Raw genomic sequence first — 19078 nt, 5'->3', positions numbered from 1 at the left:
TGAAGCAGCTTTGTCTTGTGCTACTTCAGTGGTGAGTGGGCTTCAGTTTCCAGGGCAAATACCCATTTTTGCTCTGTGAGAAATTATTTTCCTAAAATGCTAGTATTTTTGCAGTACAGATAGGATAGAGTGAGACTGCACGTGCTGTTGGTGAGGGCAGCTCAACAGATCAATGATAAGCCACTGCACCTTAGTTGTTTGGTCCTTTCCTGATGACCCTATTTCAGTCTAGCAGGGAGTGTTTGGTCTGAAATCTGTTTTGGGAAGCTTGTCTTCAGCAATGGCAAGCTTTAAGCTGAGCATCAAATGTAGACAGAACAGATGCCATGACTGATTTCAGAATCCATGTAAAGAGGAAAACACAGATGTTCTTAGATTATTTTCATTACTTATTTGATTTACTCACACAAAATAAGGAAATGTTTGTTAATATAATTTATGTGAGGCATGGCTTCTTCCAGTTATCAGAGGTTGCCAACATATTTTGTCAACTTTTGATATAAAACAAAAAATTATTATAGTGTGACTTTAAGTGGGGCTTCTGCAAATTTCTGCTTTTGGATTAGCATCCTGCTTTCTGCAATATGTAAAGGCTCACTTTACATTTAAAAACCTTACTGGAAGAAAGATAATTTTGCACTCTTTCATATAATGCTTCAGATGCTAAGTTGTGAATAGAGAGAAGCATTACTCTTCTCTTATTGCTTTTGCAAGATGATCTCTTTAATTTTCTGGATGCCATAAATTGTCATGTTGTCGTCCCCCCCCCTTTTTTTTTTAAGTAAAGCTGCTTCATTTCTGTAGCTTACGTTTGTGCTAAATTGATGGTGAAGAATAGCACAGTTTAAGAAGATAAATGTCAGGAATGTCTTCTAAAGTAGACATTCAGATTTTTTTGGATTAATGGGAAAGAAGGTCAATAATTGCATGGACTTCAATAAGCTTGAGAAGAAATGGCATTCCTGTGGTGCTAGTGATCATTAAAACATTGTGAATTCATTTCAAGATACTGTACTGGGGTTTAATATCTCTTCCACTAAGGGCTGCCAATTTATACAGATGATAGGAGATAACTCATAAAGCAATTGTATTTTTAAGAGAAAAAAGTTATAGCAGGCTATACATAATTTGCTGGATGGTAGTCTTAATCTCGGTTCTTATTAAATAGGGCCCTCCAGACTTTCAGCAGCATACCCCTGGACCAGTTCCTACCAACTTCTCCCAAGCCCCAAGGCTGCCGATCCAGGACCAGTGGAGAGGGCCACCACCACCGCCACCACCACTCCCTCCTCCGCCTCCTCAGGAAAGAGATCCTTTCTTCATGGCAGGTAGGCATTTTCATTCCCATGAACGTACAAAATCCACTTTTTGTAAAGTGGTTATGCCGTGTTAAGTGTGTATCATATAACATGAAGTGTTTGGAAGAGCCTGACGACCAGAAGACCCTGTTTGTTGTAACCAGATTAGTACATGCCAGAAATTCCGGTGGTCTGGTATCTTTTTCCTTCCCTGATGTAATCTTCTGTCTCCATCTGTAACTACCATCAATCTGTGTATTTATACAGCTACAAAATAAAACTAGTATCTAAGTGATTGTTGCAATAAAGTTGTTGTGATTTGTTACGTTTTTAGATAACTGGTACTTCTCCACACACTTTGGTTTCCAATAGTAACTCTTTAAACCATCTGGACTATATGCGTACTGTAAGAAATCTCTTAAGGTTAGCTAAAATGTATCAGCATAGCAAACAAAATAGTGTGTGTGTATATATAGATACGCATATATATATATATAATGTGCATATATATAATGTATGTTTTATAGATATTTTACACACACACACACACACAATATATAAAACTTTGCTAAATATCTGGTTGGCAAATGGCATCAAAATTTTGTGGGTTCTTGCATATTTTAAACTCTAATCCCTGGAATCCTTCATTGATTTCATAGAATTCCTAAAAGGTATTCCTAATTCAGGCGAATTACCAGTTGCGCTGATCTTTCAAGCATCAGTTCGTTTTATACACAGGTGGCAGAAGCAAGAGAAATGTAACCTTGAGGGTAGCTCTTAAAATTAAAACATCTCATAAGATTTTTGCTTTTTACAAATTTCAGGTTACTTTTCCAAGTCAAAATAGAGCTTTGTGTTTTGAAAGTGTGTTTGTGTCCCAAGGAGGTTGTCATTTAAGTACTTACCTGATTCCCACAGATCCGAGGTTTCCAAGCCATCACTTGTTCGAGCAGCGGAGCCCCCCACCACCGCCACCTCCACCGCTTCTTAACAGCGCGCACCCTGTCCCTACCCAAAATCCGATGCCGTTCAGCCAGCCTGGGCCAGCGTTCAATCAGCAGGGACAGCAACCGGTGTTTCCCAGGGAGCGGCCGGTGCGGCCGAACATGCAGCCGCAAGGTCCCGTGGGGATTCTCCACTTCAACCAGCCGGGTTCAGCAAACCCGCGGCCGTTCATCCCTCCCAGGCAGCAGTTCCTGCAGGCTCCCGGACAGCCCTTCCTCGCCGCACACACGCAGCCCAGCATGCAGGTACGGGGCTGCAGCGGGAAGGGGCCTACAAGGAACATGCCGAGTGGCCCCTTGTAGGCTTACAGGACTCACGTAACTAAAGTGGGATTATTTGAGATTACAGGTAGGAGGCAGATGGACCTGTAACATTTAAAAGTGATTTATTTTCTCCCCAGTTGCCAGCACTAATGTATTTCCGCTAGTGAGCCTGCGGCCCGGCCCTGGCTCCTCCTTAAGTGTTTGCCCCGGCCCCGGAGCCCCGGCTCGGCCCCGGAGCCCCGGCCCCGGCCGGCGGAGCCCGCGGCAGGGCGGGAGCGCCCTCTGCCGCTCAGCTGCGGAGCCCGGCAGGGAGCCGGGGGGCCTCCCGCAAACCCGGGAGGAAGCTGAATCGAAGCTTGAAGCGGGTCAATGTTTTGGGGATGTTGCAGGGTGATGTGAAGGGCCCTGCGTGGTCGGTGGGCTTTGTGTGGGTTCTTTTCCTGGTGTCTGTGTTTTCAACGTCGGGAAATCCTGTGGTCTGGTGATGTTGGGGGAAAAACAAAAGGAAAAAAAGAAAACAAAAAAGAAAAACGACCAAAACCCAAACAGTTTACAAGTCATTACAAAAGGGGGCAGAGGGCAGGAACCCTTGCATTTGTCTTTTTCCACTTCAGCTGTTGACTTAACACAGGTTTAAGTGTAGAACTGCCTTGCGCAGCTTCTGTTAGTCTGGTTTATACTCAGTATATACTTGATTTAGCCCAGTCCATAGCTGCTTACAGATGTTTTGAGGACTTGGGAGCCTGGGGCTACTTTTCAGGAGTTTATTACCTTGAAGCTAAACCCAATCTTTCTCTTTATGTGAAGGGTCCTTTGCATCCTCCATTACAGCCTCAGCCACAACCTCAGCCTCAGCAGCACCATCACCAGCAGCAGCAGCAGCACCATCACCAGCAGCAGCAGCAGCAACACCATCATCATCTCCAAGGGCCACCACAGCCCTTGATGCCCATGAACCAGCCACAGTTCAGGCCTCACATGCAGGCCACGCAGCAGCAGCCAAATAACAACAGGATGCAGTGTCAGCCGCGACAGGGTCCAATGAAGCCAAGACACGTAAGTACCACTTACATCAGTGGGGCCATGCGTAGTTCTGCGTGGGTAACAGGCATGTAAGCACAGGTTTCAAAACTAACCAGCATGGTTTTTGAGTCCCGTTTATTCCATCCTGCTCTGTCACTTTCTTTCACCATTTCTTGCTCCTTTTCTGCCTTAATCATTTTATAACCTACATTCAAAAATAGCATGTGTAGCTTTTCCCTTTTTCTTTTCTCCTCCAGTCTTCAGTGTTTTTCTTGATCTGGGTCCAGTAAGAGATGATGCAGTTGCCCAAGAACTGGCAATAAAGGGGTTTTGGAGGATAGATTTGCTTAGTAAGATTTTAAAACTGCTGGTAGCCTGTGATTGTGTTGCAGCCCAGTTCTCTGACACTGTCTTTCAGTTTGAAGGCCTCTCTGTACCACTGCTAATAAGCTTTCTGGTTGAGATAGTGCCTGAGTTTGCTCAGTGCAGCATGTTCTGTTGCTCCAGTAGGTTGGGGTAGCAGAACAGTCAGAAGCAGTGCTCAAGACAAGGTGACTCTAGTTCAGAATAACAGCTTTGCTTAGGAAAATAAATCATACAGTGCAGCCAATTTCTGAGAAAGATGTTAAACAAGTGAGATTCAGTTTTGCTTTTAATTAAAGAAAAACACAAACATTGTTAAAATGTTCTCGTTTTGGTAATTTTTTTTCACATTGAAAAATATTGTGCCTCTTGGAAAAGCTTTTTTTTCCCCCTCAAACTTAACTGAATCATGAAAATGTGAAACAGGAAACACTTTAGTCTGGTTTGTAGTGAAAGTCTGTGGTTTTTAAATTTTCTTTTCAGAATACACCATCACAAAATATTGTCAAGCGTCCAAATCAGCAGCTACAGTCAACTGCTCCAAGAAATAGTAACTTGCGTGAGTTGCCGATAGCACCATCGCATGCTATGGAAATGAGCAACAACAGGCGAACCTCAACCCCCGCTGCTCAGGTCAAACCCATTACCAGCACGATGTCTGCCACCAAATCTGTAGCTGGTGTTGGAAACTCACAGGGAAGGCCTGAGATGAAAGCTAAAGCAATCACACCAGTGGGCCAAGCAAAACCAGAAGTAAAATCTGAACCAGAGGTAAGGCTTTTCTTTCTTAAAAAAAAAAAAAAAAAAAAAAAAGAAAAAACCACGAACAAAAAGCTCCCACCTTTTAAAAACTTTTCTAGTCTGACTTGTGAACTGTAAGCACACTTAATGTATGTCACCCAGTATTTTTGGTGCCACTAGAGGCCTCCCTTCTGAGTAGCACTTTCCTCTTTAATGTGATAGCAAAACCAGTCTCCATTGATAAAAAAAGAAGTCTGGAAGGTTGGCAGGGCTGTGGTGAGTCTGTTTTGCAGGAGGAGGAGTCATTTCTACTATGAAAAGACAGGTTGTGTAGACGTCATCAAAGACAGAAGCCTCTGAAATGCCCATCGTGTCCATTTTTGTCTTCCAGGATTATAATCAGTTTGGTTTTGGTTTTTTGTTTTTTTTCTTCAGGTAATCACTTCTTTCTAAGCCAGCAAACCTCTTCCCTTCCATTTCCTATGATGCTTTATAGCTCAAAAAAAAAGGCCTATTTAAGAGAGCTATCTTCCTCATGCTGTTTTTCTTTAGGCTGCCCAGTCTCCTCTAGGGTCTTGAGCAGGAGGTTGCAACTGCATCGTCCATGGAGCTTCTTGCTCTTGAAGAAGAAAATCTCTCTTTTATGAAACCTTTTGATGTGACGGAAAATAGGAGATGCTCTCAGGTTTTTCATTTTGGAGAAAATTATGCTGTTTGCTCTGCTGGTACTCTGCACAATTGAAAAATGAGATGCCAGTGCTTTGGGCTCCACTGGATCATGCAGTGTGAACAGATGACTGTCTCCCTGCGCAGATCCTCCTGGAAGCTGGAGAAGACTCTCCATGAGTGCTGTTAGCTTGAGAGAGTGGGTAGGATCGCACTGATGGTGCCGTTAATCCTGAACATCAGGAGGTACCAGAGGAACATGATGGCTAAATGCCCCTTGTATCATTTCCGAGTGTCAGGTTATTCTGAGCAGAACTGTAAATCTTTATAGTTTAGTTGACCATTAATCTTGTCTCAAGGACCAGGTTTTCTTCAACAACTTTTGAAAGCTTTAGTTGTGATAATACTGTCTTCCCTTTAAGCTGCTCATAATTAGCTTTTCATCTTGCTCTTGAATTAGGGATGGTCATAACCAATTTTCACAAATGAGGCACAAAAGAAACCCATAGCCAGCAGTGTTTGACCTCCTGTGCACTTGCTTTTCAATGGTAGTATTAAAAAAAAAAAAATCCTTATTTCAGCTTTTCAGCTTTTAATTTTGATCTTTTTTGAAAAAATGACTTAAGTAATCCCCTTCCCCTCAGTTCAGTCTCTTGGAATAATCTAAGTCACAGAAAATGCAGTGCCTCTTAGAGAAGCCTCTGTCTTTCAGGACATTAGTAAGGTAAGTTTTGAAGAAAATCAGCTACAGGCCTCCTCATCTAAAACATCTTTTATAGTTCTTTTATAGTTTAGTCATATGAAAATTAAGGCATTAGTTCCAAAATATCTCTGTCAGTGTTTAGAAACGTGAATGACTATTTTTCACTCCTCTTAATCAAATGAATTAAAAAAAAATCCAAACAAAGCAGTCATCTTGTTCTCTCCATTTTAAGTTTTAAACATATTCTAACAAACCTGTAGTTATAAGACTAACTGATCTTACTCATGTGAATTCTTGGTGTTACAAATAAAGCTTTCTTTTTATTTCTATGTCAAAGCTATCTTTGAAAACACTTTGATACCTGTTTCACGTAAGATTTTGCAAAACAGGATAAAAAAAAAAAAGTTGCCTTGGAAAAGGTGATGTCTCCTAGTGTTTCCTATTCTTAACCAGAAAAGTAAAGCCTTTGTAGATGCACTTAGCAAGTACTAGAAAACTGTGTGAATGTGTGCGCACGCAGAACGCTTCTCCTTTTAAAGCGGGCTTGAAACAGAGCCTTGCGCTGCAAACAGCGGTGTAGTAGCAGTTGTACCTTTTCAGCTGTGCCGCTGCGATAGCCTTGTTCACTGATGCCTCTTATTGTCACTTCTACAAACAGCATTGCTGCGCTAGTAATGTTCGTTTCCAAGCATTTGATTGTATTCTTCACTATTGTTGTAATGTAGGTTATTACGTTTCTCCCCTTAGGTAGATTATAATTTTTTCCAGTCTTTTTGTGTGTTTTTCTTGTAATTAGCTAACTTCGTCCTGTTCTTTTGCTTCCTGTGAAGATGAGAAAGAGTTAAGTTCTGTCATCTTTTCTAGCTGTATTGCTCATAACTGAATTGGGCAGGTTATTTTGCAAGTGTCTTCAACTGGAAAATTATTAAGACTTTTCTTTGCATCCTTCTTCCCAACGAGTCAGTGGCCATATCTATGAATGCCCTGTCATTCAGGAAGCACAAAAAAAATAGCAATATTGGCTATTAAAGGTTTTGCTCACCTTCAAAATAGATATTTGAAAGGTTTGCAACCTGAGTGACTAGAAGATTAAAAACTGTATTTCTACTTTACTAATGGTATGCTTGTGTTCCTGTTCCTGTGAGGCTGCAAAACACTGAGTTGAAATGCCTTTGTCCGTTTAGAATAGCAGTTACTCTCCAGGATTTATGCTTGCATATCCTCAGTCTGAAAAATCATTTTGTCAATGACATAGGAAAGCATGGGTGATGACTGTGGGCCTAATTGTTGAGGTCAATTTAGGATAAGAGGAATTAAGGCAATATTAAGCATTTTTGAGTTTAAAGAAGGGAGGGAATGTAGAAAGGTGAAGTGAATCTCTTTAGCAGAAATGGATATTGGAGCTCAGGACAGGAGAGAAATTAGTGGAGTGCTGCATAATCACAGGTGTAGTGATACTACTACTTTTAGTATCTACTACTACTGTTACTATCAACTACTTTGCAGTTAATGTCCCTGATGTACTGAAAGAAAGCCTTCACATTCCATTCTCCCAAATCCAGTAAATTTTGAAGTTGGGTTGTTGGGTTTTCTGTTGTTTTCTTTTTTTTTTTTAAAGAGACTTGCAATATGGAAAATAGTTGCTACATTGCTATTGGAGCAAATCTATCTAAATCTTTTCATATTTTTTGAAATTAACTACCTGAAAATTTGTACGTGTCTAAATTTGAGTTTTCTCCAGTATAGTTTTGATTTCCAAATTTTTATAATGGTGCCTCCTGTCTTGTGCTTAGAAGATTCTTCTTATCTTCTTCCAGTTAGAAGATGGCAAGAGGGCAGTGTGCTTCTCAGAGTAACTTGTAACCTTGTTCTTAATTCTCTTCCTGCTTGCCCAAGATGCACAGCACCTGTGTTTTGTAGGGTGACTCGTACCTTCCTGGGGTTCAGGAGCCGATGTCATCAGTAATGTGAAATGTGTGATGTGTATGCAGGTGCCTTTATTGAAGATACTTTGTGGTTTTGAACACAAGAAGCCAAATGATGTCATTTGGATCTGGCCTTACCTTTTATGAAGACTTGTCACAAATTTTTGGACAAACGATTCTAGCCTCTTTTGTTTCTTCTGTTACAACTGAAAAAGTAAAGATAAACCTGCTGAACAGGTTTGTGTAGGTGCCACAGATCAAACCATTTTGATTGCTCTGTCCTTGCACCCATTCTGCCGAGGGACACAAGTGAGCCTGGCTGCAAGATTCCTTTTTTGCTCCTTGATAGCAAACCAGAACACTTATAGTATCTGGTTTTTATGACTCTGCATTTAATTCTATTAACTAGTAATAAAGCCTGCAGACGTCTAAAAAGGTGTGGGTTTGGTTTTTTTATTCACTATATAAGAAGCAAGCTACTGATACTAGGACTTAAATTACAGTAGAAAACTTAAACCCTTGTTTTAGAGCATGTCTTTGCTCTTTTCCTTAATCAACGGTGCCATTCTAAGTTCTCCTGGAGAATGCTGTAGAACTGCTGCTTTTCTTACTGCTGCTCTTCAGTTAGACTTGGAAAAGCAGCCTGTAACACCTTCTTTTGGCACTTTCCATCAAAGCCTCTTTTGACCTTAAGGCAGAAGAAAACCTATAGCTAAGGCTTGGTCTCCCCTTCAAACTGCAATGAAATAAGTTTTTTGTTCGAGAACTGTTCAAAGGCAGATGAGAATCTCCACTTTCAAAAACAAACAAACAAACAAAACTGAACAAACCTAAACAGCAATAACAAAAACAAATGAACAAAACCAACCTTCCCCACCCACCCCCAAAACCCAACAAAAAAAAACCCTCCACAAAACCAAGGGAACTGCTTTGCATCTCTGGCTTTGTACTCTGTAGCCTCCTGTAACAGGAGGAGCTGCTTACAATATACCATTTCTTCAAGTTGTGGAGTTTTCTACAGAAAAAGGTGAAGTGTCAAGAGGTTATCTAGGAAAAAGGCTGCTTCAAGTTCTTCTGCTTCTTCACCTACAGATAATGTTGCTTTTGGCAGGATACTTCCAAACACAAGCTGTGAACTTTGACATCTTTGAAGGATATCTACTTTCTCCCAGTTGCTTTCTTTTTTTTGTTTTTGGCAGTGCTACTGCTTGTTGGAGAAATCTGTACCGGACTTATTAAACTAATGGGATAAAAATCATTAGCAATAGGTGTTGTGTGCTGTTCCCATCTTGACCTGATGTACTGTCTTGCCTGTTCTGTATGATGAAGCTCCTTATTACATAGGATAGGTCGTTTATATGTACTATAGGTCATATGTACATATATATACACACACACTATAGTGTAGTATATACAAGGTCCTCTTAAACCTGAGCAGCAGAGGATATAACTGCCCATTTTCAGCCTAGTGAGGAGTTTGTTGCCCATTCTGAATCTGTACTGTTGGGTGATTTGCACAACTAATTCCAATTAAACCTGACTTCCTAATTCGAACACTTTGTTAATGATTGCAGGGTCATTTATATTGTTTGGTCTTACTCTACCTGCAAGGGTATTTTACTGAGAACTTAACAGTAGTAGCAACTTGCTTATGTAGGTGAAGGATTTAGGGGTACCTATAGCCTGTTAACAGGCTGATCTGCAGTTGTCTTATAACCTCGGAGCTCTTGGACCTTGATTTCAAAGCTTACCCTTTAAGAAGGAATTGATTTCATAGGATCTGTACTGATTTCCTAATTACTGAGTTCCTGAAAGGAAAATTTCAGATTATATTTGAGATCAAGTTGCCTGAAGATTTTACTAAGCATTCATCTAACTTCATCTGTGTTGGTAATACAGTTTGTCAGTTGTCTTCTGTGTTTACTGCTAGTGTAGTTGAAATCAGTGTATCTGTCCCTGCTGCGCAGATGTATTGGTCAGAGTCCCTCAGGACATTCATTCCTTGTCTGCTGGCAAGACTCATTTAAGTGTGCCACAAAGTACGCATCTCTGTGCTGCTATATGTAGCCTTTGAGTTAGTGTTTTGTACTTACTGGATTGTGATCTACATCTTCCCAGGCATTCAGAACTGGTTAGATGATAATATGAGGAGACAAGTCCCTGATAATAGAGGACAGCTGATAGAAGAGCTGGTCTCATGCAGATTCTTGCTGGTATTGACACCCTCGATTAAAAATAAAGAGAAAAAAACCCACAGTGCTACCTCCGAACGTAAATTTGGTACTGGCTCACTGGCATCTATCAAACCCATTTAGATAAAATGTAGACTATTCTGATCTAAAGCAAAGTAAGTAAATAAACTAACTCATTAAGTGGAAGAGGTCTTGTGTTTGGACAAATTCAGTAATTGAGATATTTACTGTCTCTGAAAGTGACTGAAAATTTTATTCTTTGCATCAGGATCTGCATAACAGCACATCCTCCTCCTATCTGGAGCTTATCTGTATTTTGTCATCCTATGCAAACTATATTTAAGGGTCTTACCCTTTTGCTGTATTTTGTAAGAGCCTTATTTTACTACAATCCATCATCTCCAGTTTTCAATTTAAGATGAAATATTTGAGTCTCTTACTACTGCCCATTTTACTTTGTAGAAGTACGTTCCTGTTACCATCTATCAGTGAAGACCTGTAATCTAGTTGTTACAGTGATTAGCCATTAATCATTACCATCGCAGTCTGAAAAGTATAGAGCAAGATCAGAACCCTTTGGTATATGAATCATTCTCCTAAAAAGGACAGTGTCAGACCTCATCTCAGAACTATAGCCCATAGTAAAAAAAAAAATAATAAAAAAAATCCAGTTTTGTTGAAGTCTTACTTTAACCGTTGTTTAGGCTTGAATTCTAGCGTGAGACATGCAGCTATTTCTTAGTCACTGTGGGAATAATCCCTATCAGTAGGTGCTCAGGGAAGAAGCAGTTATATCTGAAGGAAACAAGCGTTCAGGATTTGTGCATCTGGATTCTGCGAATACAAATGCTACTCTACTGGGCTTTTATATCTGTGAACAAACTTTATGGTTGGATCTGTTCTGCCCTTTTTTTCCTTGGGTTGGGGAGGATTCTGGGATGTACCAGGGATAAAAGCACTTGAATTTAAAAAAAAAGGAAAAAAAAAAAATTTGTTGCACATTTGGGTCCTGTATGTGCAAAAAATGGCATTTGTGTTGACAAGAGCTTGCACCCAGTTACTGCAAGGTGAATAACTTCATCACGGATTCCTAGTATGTGAGAAATGTTTTAGCATTCTTTATGCTGTACCAAAATGCAAAGTATTGTTACTTTGAGAGCCTGTTTTTGTTAGGGTAGAGTAGAATGTTATGCTCGTTACCATCTGTAAGCAGTCTCTACAAGTCTCTAACTTAATATTTCAAACTGTTAGAAATCAAAAATAACATAATGAAAAAGTATGCCTTGTAATTTTGAAAAGTGAATGTGTTTGTATCACAAGAGCAATTTGATTTTTTTTTTTTCTAGAATGATGAGAGTCTGCATTTCCTTGACTTTTACCCATTTCATACAGCTTTTCATAAGAACCTGTTGTGCCAAAGTTGGAGAATCTTTAGAAAGGTTATTTGATGGTGTGTAATACTTTCAGAAGGGCCCAGGGCTGGAATATTAAAGGCATTCTCTATATACCATTAATATTCCAACACTGCATTTGGGAACATTTTGATTCTGAAGAGAGTGCACGAGTTCAAGGTCAGAGAGATTGACTTGCGCTGTTCATTATAACCAATTATTGTGTGACAAATGAGTTTGAGATCAGGCTGAAAATTCTGTGAGAAAAATCAATAGTTCTAATCAGGGCCTTTCAGGTCATTTACCACCCTACCTTTTGTTACTTTGTCAGAAAAGAGCAAGATAAAACCTGTGTGACAGTGGGTTGCCTCCGTATTGTTACTTTCCATTTGAAACATATTTTGATATCTTGAATTATATTAATAGTTTAATTGGTTTTAGAAACTTCTAAATGAGTTCCAATTTGTAAAACTTAATTTTATTTTTTTTTAGTATTCTGATAAGATTTTTCAACTGGTATTAAAGCTCTCCCCCCACCCCCTCCATCTAGGAAGTAGTGTATCTAAGTCCTAAACAAGATTTGAGCTGTTTGTCTGTAATGAATAGCAAATAAACCTTACCAGTAGATATACTCTGCTAATAGTCTTAGTTTGGTATCAGGGATAATTTAAAAAGCTCTTCAGAGAGTCATAGCTTTGTGACATCTGAAACAAAATTTAATGTTTTGACCAAGCTGGGCATTTGTTGAGAATTTTATAAATCCATTTGTATTTTCCTTTGTAGTATCCAGAGGAAGACGAAGAAACTAGATTGTATCGTTTGAAGATAGAGGAGCAGAAGCGTCTAAGAGAAGAAATTCTGAAGCAGAAGGAGCTGAGACGGCAGCAGCAGGCTGGTGCTAGAAAGAGAGAACTGCTCGAAAGACTTGCGCAGCAGCAGCAGCAGCAACCTTCTACGCAACAGTCCTACATGCAGCAGGAGGACGACTCCTCTGAGTTCCCCACCAATGGCAGCCCTTACATACCCCACTCTGGCTTACAGACCAGGCAAAATGTGAAAAACAGACTCCTTGTTAAAAAGCAAGATATGGTAGTTCCAAATATCCAACCCAAACCCACAGATTTCCCACAGGTCGGGGCGAATATGCAGTATCAAGGACAGCAGATGAAGCCAGTGAAGCAGCTGCGGCAGACGAGGACAGTACCTCCGAGTCAGCCTCAGACACCGCAGAAAGTATTACAGACAAAACCTGCTGCAGCATCGCTGCCCACGACACAGGCTGCTCGAGTGGCTTCGGCACAAGCAAGGCCCCAGGAACTGAAACCTGGCGTGAAAAGGACTGTCATGCAGCGGACAAACAGTGGTAGTGGAGATGGGCCCCATGTCGGCAGCAAAGTCAGGGTGATTAAGTTGTCAGGAGGGGTAAGTTTCCAAGGCTCATCTCGTGTGTGTGTGTCGTCGTCGTTTGTTTTTGTGTGTTTCATACCGTGTAATCCCAAAATAAAAAATGGGCCTAAGCTGACGAGGGAGGTAGCAGGTTTAGCAGACCTAATAATCCATATTTTATATTTTCAGAATTGTAAGTTATTAGCAGTTATTCAGCAACTGATGTTTGCTATAATGCTTTACTGCCAGGCAGTTATCACTGAAATCACATTGAAATATAATATGCCTTTCTTTTAAGTTCATTGTAACTTGAGTCTGAAAGACTCCTCAAATGAACTCCTTTTGCTTACAGTTGGCAGTTCTGATAATTGGTCAGAGAAGAGGATTTGGATGGCTGTTTTTAAGGTTCGGTTAAAAAGCTAGGCTCTGCTTAGTTGGTAGTTAAAGCCACCTAATTTAGTTGTGTGCAGGTGCTGGTGTTAGTGTGGTTTCTCTACTCAAGGGAAGATTGTTTTTATTTTCTTGGGAAGTGTGTTGTGAAACTAATTTAAGCAGTATATTGGAGAGGGATGCTTTCTGTTAGGGGCTGGGTTTAAACTGTTACCAGTTCACTTCTGCATCTAAATGAGATTTCCTTATCTTTTGATGAGGGGTCTATTATCTGCAGAGTGTCCCTTGAGCACCAGTGTTGTGGAGGACTAGCAATGCTGGTCCTGATGGCAGTGTGCATATTTAAGATCTGGGGCTTTGGTTAGAAAGTATCTCAACCAAATTTCTTCTGTCTTAATGAAAAGACAAATTAATTTGTTACGGCTCTGAAGAAACTGGGATGAGGGGACATAGCAAGATGGTGTTATCAGTGTGAAATCTGTCCTTGGGTTTACGCTGAGGAAGAAAGAAGGATGTGATGTGGGTTAATGCTGTGGTATATTGGAGGTGTTTTTTGGAAGAAAGCTTCTTAAATTATTCAAAGCGTTAATTAGAGAAACTTGCAGAACTGCTGTAATCTGTGACGAAGTGAACAGTGTGTTAACAGGGACTGAACAAGGCCTTGGAGGCTTTGCTTTACTCTGTAGAAATGGAGAGGAAGTTGAAATGCCGAAGTCTTAATGACTTTCTATAAATGCTTTTCTTCAGCTCATAAAACTTAAATACACTTAAAATTGTGAATTGCGTAATGACCGTGTGGTCTTTCACAATATTAACATAAAGGATGTTATTGACTAAATAGAGCTGATGACAACCTGACTTGGAGGATGTCTGATTCCTCAGACATGGTAACTTAAGTACAGAAGAATAAAGTACAAGTTCAAAGAAATTGCTTCTGTTGGGCTAAAAATATTTATTTTTGAGTATATCTGCAGGAATCCCAGTGGCCTGCAAGAGGTATGACAGGTTTGTTACTCATGAATAATTGAATAAAGCAATTGTGCACAACTTTTTATTATGTGGTGAGACAAAACAATGCCAGTCACCACTGTATACAGCTCTTCATAGCAAATGGGTATCACTGCCCAAACTAGCATTCTCAATGAAATAGTTTTTATCATAATGCTCTATTTCAGAAAACCATAAGTTATTTGTTTCAATAAGTCTTATGGTAAGCAAGAGCAATTAGCTTCGTTAAATGCATGTGTAACCCCTCTTTTATTGTATACGGAAGCAGATTTGCTCTGTCCTTCTTAACTTTCAGCTACCGAGGTTTTAGCAAGGTAAAGCAGGTTCTTTACATGTAGCCTTTGTTACTTCTTCCGTATTGCCATAGACATTTTAAGTTTTTCTTCCAACTGTGGAAGAATAAAAGCAAGTATTGCAATTAGCTGTTTAACACTGATCAAGATAGTTGATTAATTTTTAACCAGTTAGTGACAAGCTGAATCTATGACTTTGTTTCTTTGACCACACAAGGAAAAAGAAAAAATTGAGCAGCAGGAGGACCAATCTTGTCTATTTTGACAGGATTTTAAAGAAGAATTAAAAGCTGCTTGCACTCTGTATACTATAAAGATCACAAATCACATTTAGTTTCCATTTTTAGTGTTTATTCCTGCCACATGCTTTATTTATTGTCACAGCTTTTGCCTCAACCCTAAATATAAAGCAAAAGCCAAATCTCATTTTTCTTAGCTGTTCTCCTTAGCATGTGATAGTGCTTCCTCTAATTCCCTGCCTTTGGCCGACGGGGTGGCTGGTATCTCTTACCTATACGCTCTGACTTGATCCTGTAGTTAGGCAGCCCTGCCATTGCTCTCGGTCTAATCGCTTTATACCCTTTTTCCTTTCTAGAGCTCTTTTGTGCAGAGGTGTTTCGAATACCCATGTGTGAGTGAGATGGCTTGCGATTAGACACAACGCACGTTCCTTTTCGAAACTCTCTTGATATGCGTGTTGGTAGAGACTTGGAAAGTCCCTTCTCTTTCAGCCTGCCAGCCATGGTACAGCACAACAGTAGAGCTGTCAGCTGAAGGAGCTGATTGAGGCCAGACCCGTACTAACTCTATCTAGAGCTAATTGACCTAAAACAGGAGCTGGTAGCAAGGACTGTTCTAGATTGAGTAGGACCATCTGTAGAACAGGATTAAGTAGTGTTGCATTGCTGGTGATGTTTTTTTGTTTAACAGTCAAGGAGATGTACTTGGTGTATTGGTGAGATTTATGGTGTACAAATACTGTCAGAAGAGAATGGTTTCTTCTCTTGTGGGCAATATCTTTCCCAGTCTCAGCTTCTAACTATGTTTATTTGTGTTGCTGGGCACTGCAGCACTACTGAGGATCTCTGACCTCCAGGTAGAAGCATCCCTTGTTTCTTAAGAAGATAAAATGGTCTTTCATCTGTTTCCACAAAATTCTCTGTTCAGAGGATTTTGCTTTTTAAGTATTTTTATGGAATTGTAAGAATTACTAATTAAATTCCAAGAAATGTTTTCATTTGTCCACTTAATCTGATGCATAAGATGCCTTAATTTATGGCTTCTTATACTTAAAGAAACTAGAAAATGATTTAGCATTTCCAGTATGTCAGACTAAGTCTGCATGTCAAGGTGACATATGTTAAGTACCAGACATATGTTAGGTACCATCATTAGATATTGTATGATGCTTTTTAAAACAAATTCTCTTCCCCCCCAATACTGATGTGCCCATCCCTTTCTAATACTCCTGTAATTTATGCAGGAATGGCAGTACAGTGAATAGTTCTCAATTTTAATTATTCCTTTAATGTTATGTTCCTGGAAAATGAGGCAGTGCTTGTTTAGCAGGTGGATTTTTGAGGTTTGGGGTTGTTTTTTCATGGAAGCACAAAAGTCTTTTGATGGATCTGGTCTGCTTTATGGTTTGTGTGGCATGTCTTCCGAGCCATCCTCTCCAGATATAGGGAGTTCAGCACATTTGCTGAGTATTCGTACGAGTATATTTTACTAAGAAAACATCTGAGATTTGCCTGGCTTGGTGAGGAGCCTGAAGTCAATCCTAAAGATAGGCATAAGAATAAACTTAGTGAGGTTGTAGAATGTTGTTTGTTGGGAAGAAACACCCTAAAAAATCACTTAAGAATGTGATCATAAAAATATAGAAAATAGGGGTGAAAGGACCATAGAAATAATTTATTCTGTCTTGAAGGGAGAATGAATTCTGTAGCATTCCTGACAGATTTGACCAACCTTTTTCTGAGATCTCATTATTGGAGGTTTCTTTGGCCAATTTTCTCAGTGACCAAACCATATTTTGTTGCTGCAATTTTGAATCTATGAATAATTGTATTATCCTTCAAGAGGCATGGGAAAGAATTTATATCCCTCTTCATGGCTGTCTCTCTCTTTAAAGATCTCTTAACTGTTTCTGAGCGCTCATGTCCTTCACTCCCTCTTGATGGAGCATGGTTTCTAACACGTTGGCTGTTTGTGGTGGTCTCATTTGGGTTCTCTGTGATCTGTCTGTTGGTAAATAGTTCCAGTACCAAGTGCAATTGAATTCCTTAAGCTAATATATTAGACGTGTCTTTAGTCCTGGAAGAACAGGTTTGTGCCAGCTACAACCTTAAATATCTTAAGATCATATGAAATGTGCTGAACATGTTTTTTTCATTTAGTTGGAGGTTCTGTGCGAAATGGCAATATCTTAAAATCTCTGTATCATTCAGTCATCTTATATTGTTATTGGGTGATTTCTCTCTAGCCAGAAAATGGCCTGCCATGCTCAGAGAGATGTGTGTCTGTCCCAAAAGCCTGAAAATGCTGGTTCTTATGCTGCACCAAGAACACACCAATCTTTTGTCTCTGTGGAAAGCTGCACAATGAGCTTTTTTCATAAATACATATGTATAAAAATCCATAAAAATCTAAGTGTTCCCTGTTGGATTAGAAGCAGTATCTTATTAGTGATCATAATTGCTGAAAACCTGAGATGATGCTTCATCTGAAAAGCTTGAAGAAAGATTTGGCAAGTTCTTTTTGTTTGAAAAGCCTATCACAAAAAACATCCTCGGATTGTAAAAAGAGAATTGGAATGGAAGATAGACAACTTTATTCATCTTTAGAGTAACTAAGAAGTGTAAGAGACGAATATGGAGTTCTAAATATGGAAAAAGATACTGATTAAGATGATTCTTGTTTGATAATGTAACCGTATCAACCAACTGTGCTCAATGTTTGTACTTGTTTCTGCTTGCATGTGTATGTTCAAGTTTAATTAAAATATTTGACTTGAAAGCTCTATAGCGCCTTTCATCTAAATATGTCAGGAATGACAAACACTAAGATTTTTGGCATTTGCGTGACAAGTTCTTGAGGGAGCCCTTCACCCGGCTCTGCAGCCCTACCGGCTGCGAGAAACAACGCAGGAACTCTCGCTGCATACCATACTATTACTTAAGAGGCAGAATGGCATTGCAGTTTATTCGTATCCCAGTACTTGAAGGAGGTACGGATATGTCCGTATTCTATCAGGAGCGGACTGAAGGAGCTGCAGAAACCATGGTACCTGAATGCTCAGATGCCATGTTTGTCATTTAGAGAGTATCAAAATGGGCCAGACCTTTGAAGCAGTCCTAATGCCGTTGAAAAAGGACTTCGCCTGCCACAACCTGCAAGATTTCACTCTGGAAATATTTCACAAATGGACATGAATTTCTTACTTCCACCTCAAAAAAAGCAAACAAACAAACAAACAAAACAAAAAAAGAAAAAAAAAAGACAGAAAAAGGAAGTCAGGGAGCCCCGTGGTATTCAGGTTATGAAAAAGGCGTAGTATTTTCATGAAACATTTGTAAATGAGCAATAAGCCCTGTCCTCCCAGACCTCCAGTGAGGATGGTCCCTTAGAGACAGAGTATTTCGTGGCTTGGGGCTAGTGAGGCGGGCTGTGCTGTACTGGTTGGGGCATATTTGGTTACTGGGAAAATGAAATACAAGGGCATGTGTGGACACACTTAGCAACTAGAGGGACTTAAGGTGACAACCACACCAGACGCAGATAGTACTTTTTATGGGTTTGTAATAAAATCCTCAAAAGGGGGAAGAGATATCTACCTAAATTGAATTTAACTTTGCTGTGGATAACTTGGAACTAAAGTGCAATAAAGTATTTCCTATTACAGACTGCAGAACAGGTTTCTCCTTTTCCTCAGGAGACTTTTAAATTGTATGTTGAAGAGTGCTGCTTCCTCCCGAACACCCTGAAAGCAAGGTGTTTGGTATTGCTTGTCGCTCATGTTAAGTCTCAAAGGAGACTTTTTCTGCCATCGTGTTATAGTGCAAAATTCATATCGATACGATGTTGGTGTTAGAGTGTCTAGTAGCCCAGTTTCATGATGGGAAATGACTAAAGGCAACTGTAACTGTTAAAGTACATTACAAAGAGAAAGAGCTAGTTTTCAAATGAAAATCGGTTGATTGCAATCTCTGAACTTGGGAGGGAAACGCGCAGATTTGTCCAATTTAAATTTACTATTTCGAGAAGTCACAAATGCCTTTGTTAAACGGTATTTCAGGTTTGAGCACTTGGAATAGACCTTTAGTACAGAGGTGTGGCTCCGAGTCGGGAGAATCCTGCTACTGTAAGTGGCTGGGGAGGGAGGTGAAGCAGGTTGTCCATGTCAAGACTGTACAGGGAGCTTAGGGCAAC

The 19078-nt window shown here is 39.9% G+C and overlaps 1 protein-coding gene across 9 annotated transcripts in view; it reads left to right on the top strand.

The window, feature by feature from the left end:
- The window catches only part of RBM33 (RNA binding motif protein 33), a 108462-nt gene that overhangs the window by 59854 nt on the left and 29530 nt on the right, over positions 1–19078 (top strand). For 5 of the 9 annotated variants that reach the window (XM_087730113.1, XM_087730140.1, XM_087730112.1 and 2 more), the window contains exons 11-16: positions 1169–1328; positions 2217–2548; positions 3374–3622; positions 4436–4723; positions 11526–11618; positions 12354–12992. In XM_087730113.1, coding sequence (XP_087586239.1) covers positions 1169–1328; positions 2217–2548; positions 3374–3622; positions 4436–4723; positions 11526–11618; positions 12354–12992 — 1761 coding nt within the window. Of the gene's footprint in view, positions 1–1168; positions 1329–2216; positions 2549–3373; positions 3623–4435; positions 4724–11525; positions 11619–12353; positions 12993–17132; positions 17640–19078 lie in introns of those variants that run through there. The other 4 variants (XM_087730121.1, XM_087730116.1, XM_087730148.1 and 1 more) reach the window with 3 other exon arrangements.

Source organism: Nipponia nippon, unplaced genomic scaffold, assembly GCF_047370975.1.
Source record: "Nipponia nippon isolate SJK-2023a ecotype South Korea unplaced genomic scaffold, ASM4737097v1 scaffold_1, whole genome shotgun sequence".
NCBI classification, from domain to species: domain Eukaryota; kingdom Metazoa; phylum Chordata; class Aves; order Pelecaniformes; family Threskiornithidae; genus Nipponia; species Nipponia nippon.
This window is presented reverse-complemented; position numbering and strand designations above follow the sequence as displayed.